This window comes from Astatotilapia calliptera, chromosome 2 (genome assembly GCF_964374335.1).
Source record: "Astatotilapia calliptera chromosome 2, fAstCal68.1, whole genome shotgun sequence".
In the NCBI taxonomy this organism is placed as follows: Eukaryota; Metazoa; Chordata; class Actinopteri; order Cichliformes; family Cichlidae; genus Astatotilapia; species Astatotilapia calliptera.
In genome coordinates this window covers 21,219,348-21,238,807 of record NC_137423.1, presented here as the reverse complement: position 1 = coordinate 21,238,807, position 19,460 = coordinate 21,219,348, and the positions used below count along the sequence as shown (strand labels likewise).

Genomic DNA, 19,460 nt, shown 5'->3' with positions numbered 1-19,460 from the left:
ACAGCCACCGTGCAGCAGGTCACGATGTCAAAGGGCCAGAATTTTCCCATCATCCATCTCTTCACCCCCCCTTGGTAGATGAATGCTATTCATCAGATGACACATGAGTCTGGGAGGACGTATGTGTGTGGGTAAGGTTGTGTGTATAACTGAGCTACACATTAATGACGATACTTGAGCATGAGTGTGTGGCTGTGTTTTCCCTCTTTATAATCGTAACGCACTTGGCCTGACGACATATGGTGTGTTGCTAGGTAACCGCTCTCTGACATCATTAACATCATTGAGTCCATCCTTGAAGAGTTCCTGTGCTTTCACAGACAGGACAGCTGTTTTCTCCTGAATTTGTGTTTGCATGTGTCTGTAAATGTGATATTGCAGCCACTGCGCGTGAGTTACTCAGTCTGTCATAGTTAAACGCAAATGGTTTCCCAGTTATTATCAATTTGTCATATTCTCCATTATCTACATCTATTACGCCCCGACACAGACATGCAAAATGTACATTTATCCACCACCGTGCACTGAAAACACGACCGACCTCGCTCTCTCCTTTCGCTCCTTCTCTGTTTTTTAATAAAGAAGCAGAACAGGGCACGCTGCGTGCTCCGTGTTAGATGGATAATGTGGTGTGCTTCACATCACCAGCTGTTTCTCTCTTTTGCCTTTTTTTCTCTTCCCATCTTTCTGTTAATCTTTCAAGTTATTCTTAAATTCATCATTCCAAAGAGCCTCTTTTAGATGTTTTCTGGCAAACATTTTCTAATCTGACATTTTTATTCTTCGGTCAACCCGTTCTCACTCCCAAAGCGTAACATTTTACGCTAGGTGACAAATCGTCACCATATTACGTTTTCGGCTACCCACCACGTTCCTAAATGACGACCGCGGAAAAAAGAGGACATATGAGAACCGTCTGGACTGAATCTACACATGTTCGCTCTTTTTCTTCAAATCGCTTAGAAACACGCTATTTAACATCATTAAAGACCTGGTTATGGTCAGGAATAAGGTTATGGTCAGGGCTAGGGATAAGGTTAGGTTTAGGGCTGGAATACAGGGCTGGAACGTCTATTACCGCGGGAGTGTCATTCACTGGATTCCAGCCATAACCCGCCGCGTACCATAAGAACGCCGAAGGTCTCCTTTCGCGTTCCCCAGGAACGCCGCGGGACGTGACAAAACGTCGACATGTTACGCCTCGGGAGTGAGAACGCTCTGCTTCGGTGTAACCAAAGGTTTGCAACTTGGTATAAATCTTTTAAATTTCCATTCATGAAGGCGTCTCTTGATTGAAGACTTTATGCATGTACCTCCTTGTTAATATCACTTTTGTTTTCTGTGGTCTTTCAGGCCTTTTGCTGTCGATGAGCTACTCTGCCCTTCTTTTTAAGAACATATTATATATACACATATCAATTGATTTTTCCCAAGTTTTCTCTAATTGGTTAACTTTGTTTCTTGTCCAAAAATATGCCAACTGTAAATTACAACAAGCTAGCTAGTTTTCTTGGCTTGCGTCATTCCAAGGTAAAGCTAGCTAGCTAGCGTCTGACTCACAGTACACATGTAACAATGTAGATATGGTAGGAACATAGAGGGTAAATGCAGCCATTAAATGTAAAAATGTAATTATCTACATACACATATATCATCATAATCATGGCTTCTTGATATTAGTTTACTTTTCTAATTGGCTAGGTTAATGTTAAAATCAGACAGCTCAAATATCCAGTCTTTAAGTCTGACGTCATTAGCCGTTTCCGGGTCCAAACTCCGCTTCAGGTCCCAAAGTCAAACGAACACTGGCGCAACACTGAGAGTTACAAACTGTCCAAATTCTTTCATCTGTAATAAAATGATCAGCGTTCTGCTCTACCAGGTGTAACAATTAAGTTCAACATCCAGGTTTGAAGTTAGCTCGCTAGTTTCTCCCTAAACATGTTGTTTTGACAGAGGAATTTCCGAAGAAATGAAGACGTACAGCTCTGCTATCACTTCCAACATAAATGAAGACAGAAAACTAAACAGCAGTGACGTTTGTAGGGTTACTGAAGTTTGGCTAGCTGGTATATAATGATGTGCTACGTGGTGGCTAGCTACACAGCTATGTTAGCATAATATAAACACATTAGCACTTTTTTCCACTGATAAAAGTTAAGGTGAGGGTTCCCGATGGTTAGGGACAAATGCAATCATTATACAATTCATTTAAACATTTTAATGGCAGGAACAGCTGGTTTGCCTACAGTCCCCTTTTGGCTCATTAATGATGTATTTTTAGATAATGCTTCTTGTTTATAGTGAACTTACCATAAGCTAAAACATTAGCATGGATATCATAGAGCTTGGTGCTCCAGTGGTTCAAACACTGTAAAAAGTCAATACCCCTCAGAAGGATTGACTTTACTGTACAATATCTCTGATGCACACCGTTACCTTGAATTGTGCAAACATCCACGACAACAATGTTCCTGTGACAAACATCTTGTAGCCGTGTCATTACAGAGAGAGAAAAATGAAGTGCAGGCCCCGTGCTCCGATTCACCTCACCTCACATTTTGAACTCCTTGATCTTTCCACTTGACACAGCTAAAAACCACAGACTGAATTCAATAGAGCACCAATATTATCGACAAAGGCATTTCATGCAGCTCACAGCAGCCTATCTGTCACACAGCCTGTTGACCAGCCTATTGATTTGTGGAGGGGGAGGAGAGGGAGGGGGCTGAATGACAGAGAGGAATGAAGAGGGAGGAAGACAGACACTGAGGGAGAAAGAGAGGGCGCACCAAGTGCAAGAGAGGAGAGACGGCGAGAAGTGAAACTTGACATAAAGAAGTCAAAGACGGTCCCCGTCCTAATCTTCTGACTGGCAGTGAGGGAAGATTAGCGAGGGAAACATTTTTGTTTTGACATCACTCCCAGGAAGAGACAGGAGAGAGAAACTGTGGGAAAATGTATTGCTGTGTGATTTTGATTACATGCAGCTAGAAAGGAGGAAGAAAGAACGGTTAAAGGAGATGATAGGTCTGTGGAAAAGATGTCTGTATGATGTCATCCAAATAAAAGGACTTGTGTAATCATTGACCTAAGCCAACAGATTGCTTTCTCTTCTCCCTCCCTGCCTTGTAGTCCCCTTTCTTTTCCCTGTCCTTCCTTTGCAAAATCAGACTCTGGAGAGGGACCAAGCTCCTTGTGAACAAACAGAAAACAGCTGATAATCAGTGCAATTACTGTGCATGCGTGTGTGTGTTTGTGTGTGTACCCAAGCAACGTACCCGCAGAATCTCTTCAACACAGCTGGAGTTGTTTGGTAGGCTGACCTGGAGAAAACAAAGGAAGACAGAGAGATTGACTTCAGCACTATTTATAGCGACATTACATTGCACGGGACACAGCGGGGGTACAGAGGTTTAAGCACCAAAAACAAATAAAGCGGATCCATCCACAGCGCAATTACGAATCGCTGCGGACTTACACGGCACATGCTACAATGACACCTGTGGCCGATTTACCATTCAAACTCAACGAGAAGGACTTCTGAAACAATAGCTCACTGATTTCACAAAGATGTAAACAAACAATGCATTCTCATTTCTAGCTGCTGTTGTTTTTTTTTAATTGTTTTGATTTTTTTGTTAGTTAGTCAATTTAGCTAACATTTTGAAAATCATTTATCCTCACTGGTTAATGCAATATTACTCTTGCAGGGTTATACGTTGCCATCATGTCTCCCCACGACCTTCAGGAATGTACATAATGTTTGTACTGTAGTGAAAATTCTTCGTTATCATTATCCTGTATCGTTTTCACTGCAGCTTCTTCAGCGCTCTGTAAATTGTTAGAAAATGATTATTCTTGGTTGACAAAGTGTAAGAGTGCTCTGATGGATTGATGTTTTCAGATTATTTGATCAGCAGCAGCTGAGACCCCAGAGACAGAAAAGGTTTTAGCTAAAACGCTAGGCAAGATCAAATTTAGAATTTTATCAAAAGCAAGATGTTTGAGTCTTGCTGCAGCAGAGGAAACAACACAGAAGGACTCCGAGTACAGCCTTAGTTTCCAGCGTGTGAACTGGTATGCAGCTTTGGTATGTATGTAATCAAGCTGGTTAATTATGTTCTTTTTGGTCTTGGATGGAAAAATCAGTCATTAGCGTATTTGGCTAACAAGCTTGCTACTTATGTTTGAAATCAACATTTTTAAACTATTTGTTCTTTTTGTAAGTACATATTTTTGAAATAAAATTACAGTAGACACCATAAACAGACTTTTTAACTTCCAAGAAGGGCTTTTATGATTGTATACAAATGCCTTCAGTGTCTGGTTATGGTTATTCCACCCACTGTGGTTCAATCGCTTTCAAAACATTCATATTTTTCGGAGCATTCATTTAAAATTCTCTCATTACAGATGTAATTTTCAATGAGTCTTAATAAAGTCAAACCATTTGTGCACCGTTTGTCTAAAACAATGTGATGCACTGTAGTCGTCCACCCTCCTTGTTATGAGCGACTAACTTGTGCAGAGGGTAGAGAAAAGATGTTTTGAAAAATTAGTTATTTCAGTTTTAAAATTCAAAAACAGCCATTAAATAGCTGTGGTTTGGCCTGCATCGTGTGAACCACGGGGCCATTTTAGCTCCACAAGTCACTGGACTGCTTTGAGGTTTGAGGATAAAGAAAGAGGCTGTTTGAGCTTAGACATACGCACACTCTGATTAACCAGTTCAGTGGCTGCGCGCTGCTAATCTATGTTAACATGCGCCCTTGTCAATAAAGTCGTCCTTTGTTAACAGGAGTCATCTGCACTGAGCACTAAAGCAACATTGCAGCAGATGCCTGGGATATCACTGCAGACAGGTCTGGCATTTCAGAACGCTCCTAAAAACCTAAATAAAGTATTTGTGCCAAACCACACACAAACATTTCTGAAGCTAGAAGTCTTTGCTTTTTCAGATAAGCCAGCCCTACTAAGAAGTTTTTTCCCTGCTCATTCCAAACAAATTATTATTGTCGCTTTTGGAAAAACACAACTTTGTTTGCTAAAAAAGACACAAGAAAAAAAAATGTCCACTGCCAAATTATTGCCTCACAAACAGTAATTGAAAAGAAAATCTGTCTGGGTCAGATCTGGGCTCAGATCAGTCCAGCAGACGGGCTCATTAAAGCAGAAAGAGTGTGAGGAACAGCAAGATGAAGGCAGAAAGACTGAAAAGCTCAGAAACTCTGAGGCAAATTCACTGCAGAGCTCTAACATATTACATCAACATAACCTCTGTTACACACCATTACTAATAGCACTAACACGAAACGAGGAGCAATTTAGTATAACCGTGATGAGAAGGATGACATCATACTCTGCCTTAAATCACTGACTGTTAAAACAACAAAAGGGACTCTGGGCCGACAGGCTGGTTGAGCTCACCAACGAAGTATCCGCTTATTTGTATGTTTTCTAGACATGAGCTGTTCATCTACATCGACATGTTAATTCAACAGTGAGTCAAGAGGAAACCAGAGTGGGAGGATGAAGATGTGTTTTTCCCCCAACAAAAGTCCCAAGGCCACTTTTTACTAAAAGAAATCTTACAGACTTCTAGACAATACGAAGCAGATGTGCTACATTTGTATCATGCGATAAAAAGCCAACAGCTGGATTATTTAGCTAATGAAACAACGTCATTACCATCAGAAGGCAAGCACACGAGGTCTTGATTTACTGTAGATTACAAAGTGGACACGAGATTTCACTCACAGTGCAACAAACCTGAAGCATCAACATGTCTTGAAATTCTCCAGGGGCCCGGCAACAAACTAATTATTTGACCCAGGGTGATATCTGGCCTGGAGTTGGACAGCCCTGGTCTAGGCCACACACAGGATGGACGCCTTGCAACTACGTGAAATTGCACTGAAATTTTTTGCATTCTGCAACTGATTGCAAATAGTTGTGACTGCTTTAGATTGCAAGGCCTTTGCACTGGTTACCTGACGGGAGGCAGAAAAATCGAATTTTTAAATGCAGACAGATTGTCAGCATGCGGCACTCAATGTGAGTGAGTCTATGCCAATGAGCAACTCATCTGCCACATGACTCGACTCAACTGGCTGCCAAATGTTTGTATGTTGGTTATGTTCATATAAAAGCAAGGTTGCTGAGGATACTCAATGTTTAATTAACTTTAAACACTGAGAATTTGTTTTTCTAAATATTTAAACATGCAATTTTGTCTTCAATCAGTCCTTAGGGAAATATCTGCTTCTCTAGCTTGCAAATGCCCAATTTATGTCCAAATGACAGTTTGTGTTCTTCAGTGAGCTTCAGGTAACGTACAGATGGTTGATTAGAGCTGATTGCCAGCCAAAAGTTGCAAACTGCAACGTGGAAATGAAGCTCATTAGATTTGTGAAAGCGAACCAAGAGAGTAATGTCGAGGGTTTCAAAGTTCAGAAAACGAGCTGGAAAACACTAAAACACTTTGCAGAGATGAGAGGAAAAGCACAGTGACTGATAACTGTCAGCATTAATGACCCCTTTTTTTGGTGTTATTATAAAAATAGTATACTCAGAGTGTAATGCAGTAATGGTAGCACAGGTTGAATTTGTTTAATGACTCAAAAAGAAATGCCAGCAAAAAAAACCAAAACAAAAAAACGGAAAGAAAACAAAGAAAAAGACGGCTTGTTACAAGAAAGAAAATCTGATAGTTTAGGAAGAATTGATTTAACCACAGTTTTACTTTGCTGTTCAAGATCAGTGGTGTGTTTAGTGTGACAATACCTGGCTTCCCATATGGAAAACAACTAGGAAAAACTTATAAAAGACTTGCATCAGCTTTAGCTTGCTTCATATAGAGGATCATACAAGGCTTATATGATTTACTCATGAAAGTGGCCACTTTCTCATTACTTTCATATATTGTTTTAGTAAGTATCCAAAACATGCAAGTTTCATTTATATAATCTTTCAAGGGATCTTATATCTGTTTTGGCTCTTGTGTGCTTTTCATACAAGTTTCACACAAGACAGATTTAAACTTTATAAAATTTATATATATCTTTTCCATATGTGATACTTCTGTATATTCTGCTAATGGTTTCACTGTATTTCACCCTGAAATACACCTCACGAATCATTGTCACTGCTTTGCAATTACACAGTTCAAACTGCTAATCACACATTGTCAACTATAAGGATAGAGCTACATTAACAGCAGTTGTGCTTGGGTTATAAGGTGATATCATTTAATATCATTTAATTAGTCATTTTAGTACTACTCATGGTGGCTGCTGCCATGACAAATTGCGATGTTTGCGGGGGAAATTCTGATTTGAAACTCGGAATTTCCTACTTCCCGTTTGAAATTGGACGCAGCATATAATGTAAATGACAAAGCACAGAAAAATTAGCCGTCACTACAAAACAAAAGACAAGTATACACAGAGGGCACAAACACATAAACAGACACAGGGAACACAGATTTACAACCTTCAGTACGATACTTTCAATTCTGTCTTTACTTATCTGACTATGAAATATTTTCAGTTTTAGTTTTTATCACATATTATTACAATATTGTCATTTAAATAGAAGATATTTGTGTTGTTATATTAGATTTATTGTCCTATTACTTTATTTTTTTTCTTGTTTAGTTTTGTTATACTTTATGCTTTTAAGTTGCCCGCTATAACGCTGAAATTTCCCAACTTATGATTTTTTTAACCTTAGCTTACCTTACTGTGTTATAACCCCAAAGTATTATCTTATCTTCAACACAGCACTGAAACAAGAATATCACAAAAAACAGCAACATGTCATTACAATAACTCAAAAACTTCAACAAAACTAGAAGAGCAATAAAATACAAACACGAGCCAAAATACAAAAAACACAAAAAACTAAAGGTTTAAATGAGAATCCAAGACACACACAAAACACAACAATGCGATGCCACGTATACTGGATTTTTTGGACCATAAGGTGCACCGGATTATAAGGCACATTAAGTGAAAAAAACACAGTCAGATAAGTCAAACTTTACTCAACTCATTCTTCTTGCTTCCTCCACTTCCCTACAATTGATTCATTAATGTTGAATTCTCTGGCAGCTGCTCTATTCTCATGTTGTTGCAGTATATTAATGACTAACCTCGCATTGTGGAGGGATTATCTCAGTTGTTCTCCTGACTGAAGTTTGGCCGTTTACAGCATCCTGCCATGCGATTGCATTTGTCCCTAACCATCGGGAACCCTCACGTTAGGGTTGCCAACCGTCCCTTAAAAAACGGAATCGTCCCGTATTTAGAAACAAAAGTACACGTCCCATATTGAGCTAATAAGGGACGCACTTTGTCCTGTAATACAGTGAGAATCAAAAGTAGTCTATAACTTTTAATGGAATTAACACTTTGTTTGAAAACATAATTCCCAGCCCCTCTCCTGCTTTGTGACCAATGAGCTGACAGCACACTTATGACAATTCGAGTATGACAATTCAGATTACCGCTCATCTCATTGGTCGAGGAAAGGTCGCTTACGGAGAAAATACCGGAAGACAACAGATGACCACAACAACAAGCATGGCCAACAGGGAAACAAACGCCGACACTGCGGTGCAAGTCTCGGATGATAGTACACCTAAAGCTGGGCAGACACTGTGCGACTTTTTCAGTCACGTTATTCAGCTCCTGCTCAAACTGCATGATTGACTCACAGGGGTTAGACGTTCATAGGTCACGATGCAGGGTCTCACACTATATGGCCCGATGCTCCGATGCGACCTGAGTGCTCACACTGTGCCTCCATAAAATGAAGGTTATAACAGAAAATCTGTCGCTCTCTCTGTCTTTCACTCACACAGACACACCACCACCATCAACTTTGCTAAATTGCTAATGAAAAACATTGATCAGGCAGCTGTGATTGAGCAGCAATGTCAATCCAACTATTTTCACGGTTGTTGTGGTCGTGATCATTTTGTGATGCCACATCGAAAAGGCTCGGATGAGCTTTCCAAAGTTCTACAACTTGTGCCTCCATCGCTTGTGTCCAGATCACACGCTGCACAGCTGTGCTGCTCCATCTTTTTCACCGACGTTTACGTGTTTGCGCGTGAGCAGTGTGAGCGGCTGTGGTGAGACCCTCACGAGCGATTGATGATCGGGAGCTGGTCGTGAGGTGTTAATCGCTTCTCGTTACCCCACGTATACTACATGATGCACGATGAAGGCCAAAATCTGGCCGATCACCAAATCGGTCGCACGACTCAAAAATCGTCTCTAAATGGGCCAAAAATCACACAGTGTAAGCCCAGCATTAGAGCAGCAATGTTTGTTGCCCTCAGAGGCAAGGCAAGGCAAGGCAAGTTTATTTGTATAGCACAATTCAACAACAAGGTGATTCAAAGTGCTTTACAGAGACATTAGAAACAAGAACAAATAAAAAGCATGATTTAAAATTGAATAAAACAAGCAAATAAACTAACTAACTAGTTAACAAACAAACAAACAACAGTATATAAAATCAAAACAGATAAAATCAGAACAGTAGATAAAATCAGTAGTTAAATGTAAGTTTTGAAATTTAAGCTTAAAGTGTGGATTTGGTGCTTTATTCAAATGCAGCTGAGAACAGGTGAGTCTTCAAACTGGATTTAAATAAACTGAGTGTTTCAGCTGATCTGAGGCTTTCTGGGAGTTTGTTCCAGATATAAGGAGCATAAAAGCTGAATGCAGCTTCTCCGTGTCTGGTTCTGACTCTGGGAACTGATAAAAGACCGGATCCAGATGACCTGAGGGATCTGGATGGTTCATACTGGGTCAGGAGGTCATTGATGTATTTTGGTCCTAAACCATTCAGAGCTTTATAGGCCAGCATCAGAACTTTAAAGTCTATCCTCTGACGGACAGGCAGCCAGTGTAAGGACCTCAGAGCTGGACTGATGTGGTCCACTTTTTTGGTCTTAGTGAGGACTCGAGCAGCAGAGTTCTGAATGAGCTGTAGTTGTCTGACTGATTTTTTAGGTAGACCTGTAAAGATGCTGTTACAGTAATCAAGCCTACTAAAGATGAATGCATGGACTAGTTTTTCCAGGTCCTGTTGAGACATCAGATCTTTTATCCTTGATATATTCTTGAGGTGATAGTAAGCTGACTTTGTTATTGTCTTAATGTGTTTTTCTAAGTTTAGGTCTGCATCCATCACTACACCCAAATTTCTCGCCTGGTTTGTGGTTTTTAGATGTATAGATTGAAGTTCTCTGGTGACCTGTAATCGTTTTTCTTTGGCACCAAAGACTATTACCTCAGTTTTGTTTTTGTTTAGCTGGAGAAAATTGTGGCACAACCAGTCATTGATTTCCTCAATGCATTTACCAAGAGCCTGTACAGGGCCTCGGTCTCCTGGTGACATTGTGATATATATTTGTGTGTCATCTGCATAGCTGTGATAGTTTATTTTGTTGTTGTTTATAATCTGTGCCAGTGGGAGCATGTAGATGTTAAACAGAAGGGGTCCCAAGATGGAACCTTGGGGAACTCCACATGTGATACTTGTCTGCTCAGATGTGAAGTTACCTATTGATACAAAGTATTTCCTGTTTTCTACGTATGTTTTGAACCAGTTTAGTACAGTTCCTGAAAGACCTGTCCAGTTCTCCAGTCGTTTGAGTAATATGTTGTGGTCAACTGTATCAAATGCTGCACTGAGATCCAATAAAACTAGGACTGACATTTTTCCACTGTCTGTATTCAGACATATGTCATTAAACACTTTGGTCAGAGCGGTTTCAGTGCTGTGGTTCTGTCTAAAACCTGACTGGAAGGCATCGTAGCAATTATTCTGTTTTAAGAAGTAACTGAGCTGTTGAGAAACTGCTTTTTCAATGATCTTACTTAAAAATGGGAGATTTGAGATCGGCCTGTAGTTGTTCATTTGTGTCTTGTCAAGATTGTCCTTTTTCAGTATAGGTTTGATTACAGCAGTTTTTAGTGATTCTGGAAACACACCTGATAATAAAGAAAAGTTGACGATCTGTAACAGGTCTGACTCTAAAGTCTTTGAGACCTTTTTGAAAAAACTTGTTGGCAGGACATCTAAACAGCAGGAGGAGGAGTTCAGTTGACCTAAGATGTCCTCCAGGTCTTTGCTGTTAATAGGTTGAAACTGTTTCATGGTGTTTAAACAGTTTTTTGGTGGACACAGTACATATCCTGGATCTGCTGTTGATGTACCAATTGCTTGTCTAATTTTTTGGATTTTTTCAGTGAAGAATTTGGCAAAGTCATTGCAGGCCATGGTCGAATGAAGTTCAGCTGCCACTGACACAGGAGGGTTTGTTAGCCTGTCAACTGTAGAAAATAAGACCCGAGCATTATGGCTGTTTTTAGTGATGATGTCAGAGAAGTAGGACCTCCTTGCATTCCTCAGTTGTAAATTATAATTGTGAAGTTTCTCTTTATAAATGTCATAATGAACCTGGAGGTTTGTTTTTCTCCATCTGCGCTCAGCTTTCCTACACTCTCTTTTTTCATTTTTCACCAGTGTGGAGTTTCTCCATGGAGACTTTTTCCTTCCAGAGATAACCTTCACCTTAATGGGAGCAATAGTGTCCATTACATTTAACATGTTAGCATTGAAGCTATTGACGAGCTCATTGACTGACCCTCTGGACAATTCAGGTGTTAATAGGAAGACCTGGTTAAAAATTGCACTACTGCGTTCAGTTATACACCGTTTTGTGATCACTGTTGTTGATATATTTGTGTGGGCTGAGATTTTACTTTCAAAGAAAACACAGTAATGATCAGACAGGCCCACATCAGACACAGTAACCTTTGAAATGCTCAGGCCTTTGGAGATCAGTAGGTCAAGAGTGTGTCCTCTAGAAAGAAAAAAAGGCTGCAAAAGTACAGGGAGGAATGGGAAAAGGAAAACACCTGGCTGGAAAAGGTCACCATAACACCTATAAAGCGCACTGCACTGTGTGCCGGCGCACTTTTTCCATAGACATGCTTCTAGTGGTGGGCACATGAAGAACACGAGGGGCGTGAAAGCTCGGGGAACCCTTAACCAATTTTTTGTCCACCAGGCCACGGCAGAAGCAGATATGTTATGTAAACCCTGGTTTGTTTTTTTTAAACCCTCTGGGGTTAAGGTTAATATGGGCATGTGCAGTGAATATCAGCGGTATGTGGCCAGAAGTGTGATAATATAATTTATTTTGTGTAATAAACAACTGCAAGGATAGATGATTACAACAAATAGATGACTAATACATAAAAGTAATACATAGATGAATAATGATGATGAGTTATGATGCGTAATCATGGGAACAAGTGGGTTTACAAACAGGAGCAGCTGATTAGCATTAGAAAAGCTGAAATAATACCTCAACTGAAGCCAATTGTACTAAATGCACTATATGTGCACAGTTACAAGAATATTTTTGTTCTATTGCTTTCTATTAATTTATATAATTTTAAGTTAAGCAGGACAGAGTTCTTTTAAAGAAAGATTTACTTATATTCTCAAAAGTTAAGCATGACAGGCTTCTGTTTAAGAAAGAGACCTGTTTTACTCTGTTAATGTTGTCATTTTGAGCTAAAAATAAATGGCTAAATGATCATTTGTTTCCCATATGGTCATATCACAAAGAATATGCATCTGCTTAAATCAAATTCAAGTCAAATGGTTAAAAAATAATTTCACACACAAAAAAAAGATCTACAAAATTCACCACACTGGGAAGGGTGAACTCGGTTGCCCGGCCCTGGCCACGAGGTGTCCCTTATTTATTTTTCAGGGAGTTGGCAACCCTACCTCACGTTAACTTTTATCGAGTGGAAAAAAGTTAGCATTCATCCTCCAGCTTCACTGTGTTTATGCTATGCTAACATAGCTGTGTAGCTAGCGATCACGCAGCACATCATTATAAACTAGCTAGCCCAACTTCAGTAACCCTACAAACGTCACTGCTGTTTAGTTTTCTGTCTTCATTTATGTTGGAAGTGACAGCAGAGCTGTACGTTTGAATTTGTTTCAGAAATCTCTCAGTCAGAACATGCCATATCATGTTTAGGTGGAAGCTAGCGAGCTAACTTCCTGCTAACTTCAAACTTTGTTAAATTTTATGAATCCTGTTTTCATGGATGCCTGGATGTTACACTTAATTGTTACACCTGGTCGAGCAGCAACGCTGATCATTTTATTACAGATGAAAGAATTTAGACAGTTTTTTAACTCTCAGTGATGCTGCAGTGTTCGTTTGACTTTGGGACCTGAAGTTGACGGAGTTTAGGACCCAGATTCCTCCGCGAGGCTCCTGACTACGGTAGCCGTAGTGCTCCAACAATCCAACTTACAAAAGTCGTACTAAAACATTTTTGACAGATTTTTGAGCGCCGTGTACCACATAAAATTGGTTTGAGGTCAGTAAGCACAACCAGAATTCATACATAAGATGCACTGTCGATTTTTGAGAAAATTAAAGGATTTTAAGTGCGCCTTATAGTGCGGAAAATACATTACTTAAACTTTAAGCTACTTTCCTAAACAAAGTAACAAACACAAAGTAAGTCGGTGTATGAGACACGTTTCAGTACCATTTCTGAGAGAAGTGCCTCACTTATGCAACAAACAATGCTCCCTTGTGTTATTTTCCCAACACTTCCACACTTGTCACAGCTGATGGATACAAACAAGTGCATTTAAATGTGATTTTCTACAGTGGTCTAAAACACAACTGACAGGCAAAAATGGAAACACTCATATGATTTCAGGCCCGCCCCGTCTGTTTACGTCCGTCTCCATCCATCTCTCTATACATCTGAAAGGAGAGAGCCTTTCATCACTTTAACCATCCCTGTCCATCACCATTGTGATGTAGCTCACCGAAGCACAATACTGACACTGCCAGGGTTTGGTGTTTGTTTTGCAGGATGGGCCTCTAAAACAGACTGTGTATTATCATAAATATACCACTTAATCATTTGAAGGAAGTCTATTATGAGTTTACTGAATGGAAACAGGCTTTAATGGATTTTAATGGACAGGTGACTTACTTGTAAATGTGTGCGTGTGTGTTTCCCTAATTGATCTTACTGTGAGATCACGGTTGATGTCAAGGACTGAGAGATGGAGGGAACATAAAAGAGAGCTGAAAGATGAGTGAGAGCCACAGAGCAAGTCTGCAGGAAGAGGAAGGACAAAACTCAGAGAGAAAATAGATACAAAGAAAAATGAGAGCGAGAGAGATTCAGGGGGAAAATATAGCCGAGGCAATTACTGAGGCAGAAATCCTTTCTCTCTGAAATAGCTGCTCAGATAGATAGACACACACACACAGAATACCCACATCAATCACAAAGGTACATGTGGATACACGAGCACACACACTTACATTACCACACTCACAGTTACTAAAACATCATTATCCATTACTATTATAAATACTGCCTTAATGTAACCAGATTTTTTTAGACAGAAAAAAATCTGAGCCTGCGAGGTCGTCTCAGATGTTGTCAAAATGTTGTACTCTGAGTCACCAACAGCCCAAAACCTGAACATGTTTCAGCTCACAAGCATAAATATCCAATAGAAAAAGAGATACAAGTAAACAAGATGACAGGCAGCTCGCTCACCGGACAGCTCGGGTCACGGCATCACCGGCAGTCAGGCCTCTGCTGTGTGCAACAAAGAGCTCAACAAGAAAGAGCTGACAATGAGCATTATTAATTAGTTCCAGCTGGAACTGGGCCTTGTGCGATGTATAATAAATAATGACAAACATGTAGAAACAGTATCAAATCGAGGAGGCTGTAAGTGGGGCTCGGGGTTAGTAGCTATGCTACATTATTGTTTGTTTTAATGAAAAAGTGCCAAAATACATACACACACCTCCGCTTCACTTCCTGATGTATTAGGGGAAATCCCTGCTCTCTTGTGTTCCCACTGCTACCAAATACTCAAGGATTAAATTTTCCCAGCCTCTTATCCCTCCATTATTCCTTATAAGATCGCTCTCTTCACAGTCTGATCACCCGGTGGATTTAATACCAGTTTATGCTCTATTTTGACTGAATGCTAATACAGGAAAAACACAATCATCCCATATACTGTAAATAAAAGATGGAAATAATCAAAACCCCTTGAGGCAGACGACCACACTGATCTAACAGACTTTTCATGACTAGCTCCTGGTCCACCCTATTTTTGCATAAAGTTTTGACAGGTTGTTCAGTTCCTGTTCGTTTTAGTCTTTTACCAGTGACAGCACCGAGTTCAACATGGACACGGGACGATAGCACAACAACACCCTGGCTATCAAATATCAACATGCCACAAACGCTCACTTTCTGTCAGCATCTTTAAATTAAAAAAAAAAAGTCCTTGGTTTTAACCCAAATATTACATGAATTATGGCCCAATACTTCATTCTGATCTGCTGAATGACTGCTTATTACATTAATTTGTCACATTAACGAGGAGCCCATTTACACTCCACAAGCAGTCACCTATAAAATTACACAACAAACACATTTAGTGTGATTCCATTCAAATGATTTTCTTTTTATATGCCTCTTTTCATGTTTCAAATCCACCAGAGTGTCTTGTTTCTTTTATATTGGAATTAAAAATCATTAAGAGGTAATTACAGTAATGCGTTTAAGACTGAACAAACAGGCTTCCCTCTCTGCATTAGTGTGTGTGAGCGTGAGAGAGATGAATGACTCAGTGTATGCATGTGGGAAGACAAATTATGAATTAATAAAAAACACCCCAAAACACACACAGTCTATTCATATTTACAATAACAGAGAGACAGTATCATTTGACTTGGAGATTGGCAGAAACAGAAGATGAAAGAGAGAAAAGAAGAAAGGCTAACGAGGAGAGAAGAGAGAGACGAAGTCAAACAGAATCAAATTTGGAGCCTGATTAATGTAAACACGGTTTCCTGCACTGCCCTCAGAGGGCTATTAACACATCACCGCATATTTCTGCTTATTTCTGAACTGTTTTCTCAGGATATTTTCTCGGAAAGACGAGAAAGAGGCTCTCTACGTTGGCTAAATTACACAAAGTATCTCGCTTCATCCCTTGAGGCGGCTCTACGAGGCCAGAAATGTGCCACGGAGGGAAAACTATCGCGCTGCTGTTATGAAAAATGCCAAAGTCAAATGAAAGCTGTCTATCATCCAGTCGATGCGATTGAACTTCTGAGTCGTGTACAGTTCAGGCTGAGGTCCAACAGGGTTTGGAAAATCTTCAAGGATTTTCTTTTTTTGGTCCGTGGGCTTCTCGTTTATTCAGTTTCATCTGCTCCTTTTATCATCCATATTTCAGCTGTTTACAGAGCTGGAGTGACCGCCATCGCTGGGATTACCAGCATGCTAGATAGATCACAAGCACTGCCCTCAGAGGAGACATGTATGTGTGTGTGTGTGTGTGTGTTTTGGTTTGTTCAACAGTTGTGTGCGAGTGATTCACTGAAACGTGTACATGTTTATGTATGAGTCAGCCTGCCTAATAATCCGAGGATTGGTGAAGTAGGTCTTTCACATCATGTGTCCTCTTTGCACATTTATACCTACTTCACCTCTCATATAAGAAAACAGGGTATTTTTTGGGTGTTGCAGTGTCTGGTATTCTCATAAAAACAGATATTTTTATCGGCTGCACAAAATGTCTTGTTCTGTTGCTGCAGCGTTTTCCGCTGTCCCAGTAATACAGCTATTACTGCCTCGTGTTGTGCTATCAGCCTCCTTGAGGCCATATCCTGGTAACGCTGTAATTGCGGGGAACATACTGAGCGTACAGATGGACAAAGAAGATTTTGCTAAGAAAAAATGGTTTGAAGTTTCTATAAAAGCTTTTTCTTCATTACAACTGTCATTATTTCAGTCCGGTGCAAACCATATCAATTTAAGCTGCCGTTGTAAATTATTACAACCACTTTTCAAGCCAGCAGGGAGTGATACTCAAAGGCAGAGCTGGAACAATGCAAGAGTTTCAAGGCCAATGCAGACATTCATAACTACAGGAGAAAAAAAAATTAAAAGTAAAGAAATAATGTGTATTTTGATTAATCACATTCGGCCGAGGTTCAGACTACACACACGTTTGTTGTATGATTGTCTAACAATATAACACGTACAGCAACAGATTAGAGTTATTCAGAAATAAAAACATTTCTATTGATGTACATGATGAATTTACATATATACTTACAAAATAGGAAGTACACAAATTAAAAAATATAGTAGACATAATATATGCTATAATAAATATTATAATGTAATGCTTTGTTTCTGGTTTTCCCACTAGGACATTCAATTACTCCATTAAACATTCACAAAATTGTGTCTTTTCCCACTGCATCATTGAAAAATCTATAATCTCTTATTAGATGCTCAGTCTAAGCTGGGCATCTTTGTTTAGACCTCAGCAGTCCCCTATTTTTCATTTCAAACGTTTAAGTTTGGAAAGTGTCCTCTCCTAGTGATGCCTAAAATACTACTAAATTCAGAGTTTTTGTCCAAGAAATTCTTATATTATTGCCTTGTCCAAGTTTTTCCCTCTGGATGGCCCTAATATACGAACATAAACGACTTAATGTGAGCTATAATCAAGCATTAAATGTCCATAAATTATGCACCACTTACACCTGTTAGTTAAGCCCAGATACTAATGAATTTCATATTAACAGTTTAGTATTTCTCAGTATTTCAGCAGTTAGTAACCAGCTTATTGTTAAGGTAGACTATATCAGCTGCTTCTAAGTTATTGCATTAACCAGTGGAGCAGTAAATGGTAGCTGGTTACCTTGTTTCCTCCAGACCACTGACAAAGATCATTTAACACTTAATCCGTGACAGTAAGTAAACTGTGTTTATGTTTAAAAGCAAGGAGATTTTTCTCTGGAGACAGATTTAAAAGACAGGAGTAAGGCAGCAAATCAATATTTGGAACTCATTAATCAATAACTGTGAACCAGAACCTCAAGCAGGAAAAATCAAGTGTTAAAGTTAGCATGTTCCAGCTAAGGAGCCATAGGTTGTGAAAATAAGTACGCTAGGTTAACAAAATTTAAACTTCATTTGGATGCAGCTTCCCACATGGAAAAGAAATAGAAAAAATGCATCAGCTTTAGCTTGCTTCATATAGAGGATCATACAAGGCTTACATGATTTACTCATGAAAGTGGCCACTTTCTCATTACTTTCATATATTGTTTTAGTAAGTATCCAAAACATACAAGTTTCATTTATATAATCTTTCAAGGGATCTTATATCTGTTTTGGCTCTTGTGTGCTTTTCATACAAGTTTCACACAAGACAGATAAAAACTGTATAAGATTTATATATTTCCCCCAGGGATCAATAAAGTATTCTGATTCTGATATATCTTTTCCATATGTGATACTTCTGTATATTCTGCTAATGGTTTCACTGTATTTCACCCTGAAATACACCTCACGAATCATTGTCACTGCTTTGCAATTACACAGTTCAAACTGGGAAGGATAAGTGGAAGCGAATGGATGGATGGGTGGATATATATCTTTTCCATATGGGCAGGGCTATCCCCATATTAGATTTTCACTTCATCATCCATCTGTTTTCTTAAGTACAAATCAGGTTAACAGCCAGGCTGGAATTATCTCAGCTGTTATGGGTCAACAGGCAGGGTATACCCCACCACAGACACAGAGGCACAGGCACAGGCTGGTGTCTTATCTAGCAATGAATTGTTCAGGTATCATTCAGCCGCTTCTTATTTCTCTATATTTTTCTTCCAAATAGACACTTTTTGTAATTTCAAGTGGTCTTGAGCGGTTGTTTTCCAGGAATTCTGAAGATCTTTCAAAGGTTTTTTGACACTAGCTTCATTGTCAGTCCAGTACTTGTACCTGATCTTTTTAGAGGAAAGGTTCTTTTTGTCTGTTAAACCACTTCACACTGACCTGTGAGTCATCCAGGCACAAAGATGGACCTAATACAAGGGGTGAATCTGAGTTGTGCCTACACATAACAGACAACTTGGTAAAGAACCAACATTAAATAGTATCATCAGGCAATTTGTTACTAGCAGCCTTTTATAAAAACACATCATTTGTTCTGAGTTCTTAGGCTGAATATAAGAAAAACACTAAAGATCCAGTTTGACAGGTATAAAAATGTATTATAAGTGATTCCCAAAGTGGTGGTCTCGTCAGCTGAATATGGAAATGTGGAGATAAAGCGAAGACCAAATACTCATTTTCAAGCTTTGCCTTACTGTATTTCCACGTTTGCATGTTTTCCCAGTGAGATATGAAGACATTTGAACAGTATATTTTAAATGAAACTGAAAAAAGCTGAAAGCTGATGGAAGCTCAAGTTAATTCAGAATCAAAATAAGGAGTTCGCTTGATTAAAACTACATCTGTTCACTAATCCTAAAAATAGATTGT

At 39.3% G+C, this 19,460-nt stretch overlaps 1 protein-coding gene across 1 annotated transcript in view; it reads right to left on the bottom strand.

Annotated features, from left to right (window-relative positions):
- The window catches only part of aff2 (AF4/FMR2 family, member 2), a 149,027-nt gene that overhangs the window by 88,186 nt on the left and 41,381 nt on the right, over nt 1–19,460 (bottom strand). Inside the window, exon 5 of the mRNA XM_080308784.1 lies at nt 3,282–3,326. Coding sequence (XP_080164910.1) covers nt 3,282–3,326 — 45 coding nt within the window. The remainder of the gene's footprint in view (nt 1–3,281; nt 3,327–19,460) is intronic.